This window comes from Alnus glutinosa, chromosome 4 (assembly GCF_958979055.1).
Source record: "Alnus glutinosa chromosome 4, dhAlnGlut1.1, whole genome shotgun sequence".
Lineage (NCBI taxonomy): Eukaryota > Viridiplantae > Streptophyta > Magnoliopsida > Fagales > Betulaceae > Alnus > Alnus glutinosa.
In genome coordinates, this window is record NC_084889.1 from 16423608 (window position 1) to 16428952 (window position 5345).

The window sequence follows — 5345 nt, forward strand, 5'->3', positions numbered from 1 at the left end:
CAAATTCGCGAAAAAGTTAAGCATCGAATACTGACTTTCAAAAAGTGAGGAATCAAATTCAAATGACGCTCTTACTTTAAAAAAAAAATAATAATAATAATAATAATAATTGGCGCTCTGAGTCAGAAATTTACTAGACATTTATCGTATTAGTTAAAAAGTTTTTTTTTCGTTAATTTTGAATAAATGCATTATTCCAACTCTAATCAACATGGATGTGAGGATGAGATTGAGAGAGATCACACTGGTGGACAATGCTTAAAGGTAGGAGCCAGTATAAAAAAGCAACCAAGAAAATAAAATATATATATACGTAGGGCGGCGAACAAGAAATCAAGAATGATGGTTGCCTTTATTATTCTTTTTTAAATAGAAACTATTGAGCAAATTACAGCAATTAAAGGAGTCGACAATATCAGTTAAGAATCTTAGAATCCCTTATTTTACGTCAATAATAAAATTCATTTTAATTATAATACCTATTTAAAGTATTTTTACACTGTCTCCTTATGCCAACCATTGCCTAGTATAGCAACAGATTAACAGCACAACAACAAATATATATATATATATATATATATATATATATATATATATATATATATATATATATATATATAGCCCCACAATAAACTCCACAATAAAGGCGCCTCTCTTTCTCGCTCTCTCGATATTTGTGTAGGAGGATTGAGGAGCTCCCCCTCCGTTTCTCCTTTGTGTCACAGAAATTATTTTACAAGCAGCTTACGATCATGGAGTCGAAGCCAATCTCGCTACTCGTCATCTTCTCGCTTTCCGTTTGTGTCCATTTTCATGGCTTCTTGGCTTTTGCTCACACGATGAGGCTGGAGTTGATACACCGGCACAATCCTCAGCTCATCGGACAAGTGCCATGGCAGGAGCAAACGCTGCTGGAGCGCATTAACGAACTCGCCCGAAACGACATCGTTCGTCACCGCATCATCTCACACAAACGCGGCCTGAACACGAGGAGAAAGGACTTGGAAGCTGCGTCCATAGAAATGCCAATGCACTCGGGTGCGGATTTCGGGACGGGTCAGTACTTCGTGCAGGTCAAAGTTGGGAAGCCGGCGCAGCAGTTTCTGTTGATCGCCGACACCGCGAGCGAGCTGACGTGGGTGAATTGCCGGTACGGCTGTGGAAACAATTGTAGCACCCACAAAGGGAGACTGCTCGACCGGCGGAGGGTGTTTCACGCGGATCGGTCTTCTTCCTTCCGAGCTGTGCCGTGTTCGTCGGAGATGTGCAAGGTTGGGCTCGCGGATCTCTTCCGCAGTCCTACATGCCCCTCCCCATCAGCCCACTGCGCCTATGAGTTCAGGTTGGTAGCTAGCCTCTGTATTCTTCTTCTTTGCTTGCTGCTTAATTAATCAAAAACGAATTAATTTGGGGCAAAATTGTTATGATTTGCGTCAAAATTGTTATTAGTTGCATTAATGGCTTAATTAATTAGACAAATCAAGGGACAAAAGTGTTGGAAGAAGAAGAAAAACCCAACCAAAAACTGTTCATGAGGTACACACAAACGTTGAATTCATTCGTAAATTAAAAGCCAGCCTTAAATATTGGTTGGAACTCGTCTTTATTGAAGTTATCAGGTGAGTTTAGTTGTCTTTTTTTTAATGCACACTACCGGTACGTACTACCTATACTCTACGAGGACCGATACATGCAAAACAAAAGTGTACACAATATTTGCACAACAAGACAAATGAGTAGGATTCATGCATGGGTCTTAATAACTCATTTAAATTTATCTAACCAAATAAATTTTGAACAAATGAGTTGTATATAAACCCGTACAAATAATTGCGGGAAATCCTTATCTGGATTAACTGGGGAGTCATGGTCTTTGAAAGCATCACTGTCACCATCGTGGTCACGGGCTCTTTTGTTATGGGTAAACATAATTGATTGAGCCACCACATATAAAGTTGATAAATCTAGGTTTGCACATGATATACTGGTGAAGCAAGCGCTTGTAAATACCTCAGTATCCAAACATAAGATTTAAATTGCAGTTATTGTTAGTAGGTAAGTTGGTCGTTCACATGACCCACATCTTTGAACCCTTTGTTCAGGATCTGTCAGTCATGGCTGCAATTAATGCCTCTTAATTTTTTGCATATCCTTTTTATCAATTAATTAATTAATTATAATTTGTTTTGCTCATCTTTTATTTTAGTTACATCGACGGGTCGGCTGCCTTGGGCTTCTTTGCCAATGACACCATAACAGTAAACCTAACCAATGGAAGAAAGATGACACTTGACAACGTGCTGATTGGGTGCACCGAGTCTACAAAGGGCGAGGGCTTCAAGGGAGCCAATGGTGTATTGGGTTTAGGCTACGCCAACTACACTTTTGCAACCACAGCGGCTCACAAGTTTGGTGGCAAGTTTTCATATTGCCTTGTCGATCACTTGAGTCCCAAGAATGTCTCAAATTATCTTGTTTTTGGTGGCAATAGAAATGGTCATGATCATCAGCATTCGTTCGTGGGAAATATGCAATATACCAAGCTCATTCTTGGGGTTATTTCCCCATTCTATGCTGTAAACATATCGGGCATCTCCATTGGCGGTAAGATGTTGAGCATACCATCTGAAGTGTGGGATTTGAAGGTTGGCGGTGGGACAATCATTGATTCAGGCACAAGCCTAACGCTTCTCGTGGATCCGGCTTACAATCCCGTCATGATGGCATTGAAACTGGCCGTATCGCCTTATGACAGATTGGTCTCCGACGATGGACCGTTCGAGTATTGCTTCAATTCAACAAGATATAACGAGTCATTGGTGCCGAAATTTGTGTTTCACTTTGCTGATGGAGCTCGATTTGAGCCACCGGTGAAGAGCTACATTATCGACGTAGCTCCTCAGAAGAAGTGTCTCGGATTCGTGCCGGCAAGTTGGCCGGGTAACTCTATCATTGGCAATATAATGCAACAAAATCATTTGTGGGAATTTGACTTGGGGTCTCGTAAAGTGGGTTTTGCTCCATCTAGCTGCGCCTAGTCCTCGTCAAGTTTAATTTTTCTTTTCTCATACTTGTGTATGATATATGTGTTGTATCTCAAATTCATTGCTATTATATATGTAATTTCTTGAGCTTTAGCATTAATCATAGCCAAATTAACCAAGCATCACCTGATCAACTGCTTTATATATACGTTTCTATTTTGTCCTTTTTCTTTTGTAAGTATGATAACTTGATTCAGCAATGCAATCACGCAGCTTAGAGGACCAAGATAATTAAACATGGTTGATCAGGAAGCACAAAAAAAATCATTATCCCAACTACTCAAGTCGATATTTAAAGAAACCAATTGGTTGGTATAATTGCCAATTGGGCGAAGGGTTCATTGTCGGTAAATAAGTGCAATTTGTGACGGATTGACATCTCTGGCAATTAGCTGCGTAGTACATTGTTAAAGAGCTCACGCAACCTTTCAGAATTAGACTATAACTTTCAAATATGAAGAGTAATAGAACCACCAGAATCTTTTCTTGTAGAATGATAATTGCTTCCCAAATTATTAACGATCTGAATCCATGTATCTTTCTCTCACCGGGCTAGTGTGAACTAACATGGAGTAAAGTATAAAACTTTGTTCCTTGTGCGGCTGTACGTGCCTGCTGTCTAAAGGAGATTCTCCAATCACCATCTTTCCATTAATCATTATGACGTCCAGGAAATCAACACCTTCTAACTTAACTGAAAAATAATTCACACCCAAAATGCTAATACAAGAAAAACAAAGAAAGAAAATAGATATATGAGAATATATAAAAGGGAGCGGCTGGGAGAGACGAACGGTAATTCGTTCAAGTTCAATTGAGTTATAGTTTGATTTAGTCCCATCATGACATCGATTAGTAAGACTTTAGATGAATAATAATAATAAAAATTGAGAATTTTCATTTCGAGATCTGAGTTGAACTTTCACCCTAATACATGTCCAACTCGTTAGACATTTTTTTAAAGTTATTGAATCACCACCGGTGGGTGGAATAACACCGAAATACGATAACATGCCTTGAATTCAATACACTTTTTGTCGAATATCAGGTGGGATTAGCTCGAGTGAAAGATGAAATTAAAAAACTTTGCTTGGACGATTAAATGTGTATTGCTGAAACTAGACGGTTTCTGACGTGCACGCCTACTGTTTCCTTGAAACAAATAAACAAATAAAACAAGCTTCATTTTCGCACCTGACAACTCAATCCAATGACGACAAATCAATCGAATGGATTGAATTGTTATTTTCCCACTAGATCGAGAAATATCCTTTAATACGACAAACTATCAATACATTACTATTAACAATCATCATCCAAACAGTGTTTGACCATTTCACTTTCAATCTTAAGATTAAAAAAAAGTTGATTATAATTTCAGATTAGATTAGTATCTTTTAAGCTCATCCTTACATAACGTCATGGCCGGCTCGGTGGTAAGCCACTGCAACACTTTGTAAGTCCTCTTCATTTATTTATTTATTTATTTTTTTAAAACAAAAATTACAAGTAGGCCCATATAACAGTCTCTTTAGCAAATGTTAAATTTAATATTTATCAGATTTTCTCTCCAGATCCAAAGAGTTAAAAAGATAATGTCATAATTTTTTTAATAATATTTTTTTGCAAACAGTGCCAAAGTAGAGAAAAACAGTATTTTTTCTAGTAGCAAGATTTGGCTTTTGGTTTGAAGATTGAATATGTGGTAAGCCTATATATGCTTCTATATCGCGCTACCACTGTCTCTTTCTTACTATTCCACGTGACCAAATTACCACCTAAGAACATACAATACCTTGTAGTAGATCTATCTGAAGGAGAACCTCACGGTAGTTATTGTGAATGATTAAAAAATAATATTTATTTAAAGTAGAGAAACATTTAAAGGAGTAATTAGTTAAAAAAACCCTTAAAGTAGATTTTCAAATTTAGAGAAATTATGAAGAAACCATTTAAGAGCATTCACGAAGAGCTCATTATGAATGTTCTAAGATCTTCTAATTTGCAAAAGGTTCCATACTGTCATTTAAAAGGTCAACTGGAAGGTCGAAAAAAAAGAGAAAGAGAAAGCAGGCAAAAGTTGGTTTAAGCAGTGATTATTACCCTATGAAGACTTAGTTTCGCTATGGCTTCGGATTTTTGCTTCTTGGTTATGTAACTCTTGCCCCAATTTTAGTACACAATTAATGAAATATTAGTTATAATCGACTATCTTACAAGAAAGATAAAATTGATCAGTCATATTACCTATTGTCAAACCTTGTAAATAATTTTTTTTTTAAGAATTTAACATTTCAAAAA

The 5345-nt window shown here is 37.1% G+C and overlaps 1 protein-coding gene across 1 annotated transcript; it reads left to right on the forward strand.

Moving 5' to 3' along the window:
* The first annotated feature begins 628 nt into the window (after positions 1-628).
* LOC133867386 (aspartic proteinase NANA, chloroplast) lies at positions 629-3144 on the forward strand. The gene is made up of 2 exons (XM_062304125.1): positions 629-1342; positions 2207-3144. The coding sequence occupies exons 1-2, from the start codon at positions 753-755 to the stop codon at positions 3036-3038; spliced, it is 1422 nt and encodes a 473-aa protein (XP_062160109.1). The 5' UTR covers positions 629-752; the 3' UTR covers positions 3039-3144.
* The last annotated feature ends 2201 nt before the right edge of the window (positions 3145-5345 follow it).

What these genes read in the sequence shown, in the direction of transcription:
- LOC133867386 (XM_062304125.1), top strand. Translation starts at nt 753, where the DNA reads ATGGAGTCGAAGCCAATCTCGCTACTCGTCATCTTCTCGCTTTCCGTT. An exon ending in CACTGCGCCTATGAGTTCAG is followed by an intron (nt 1,343 to 2,206) that starts GTTGGTAGCTAG and finishes CTTTTATTTTAG; the next exon opens with TTACATCGACGGGTCGGCTG.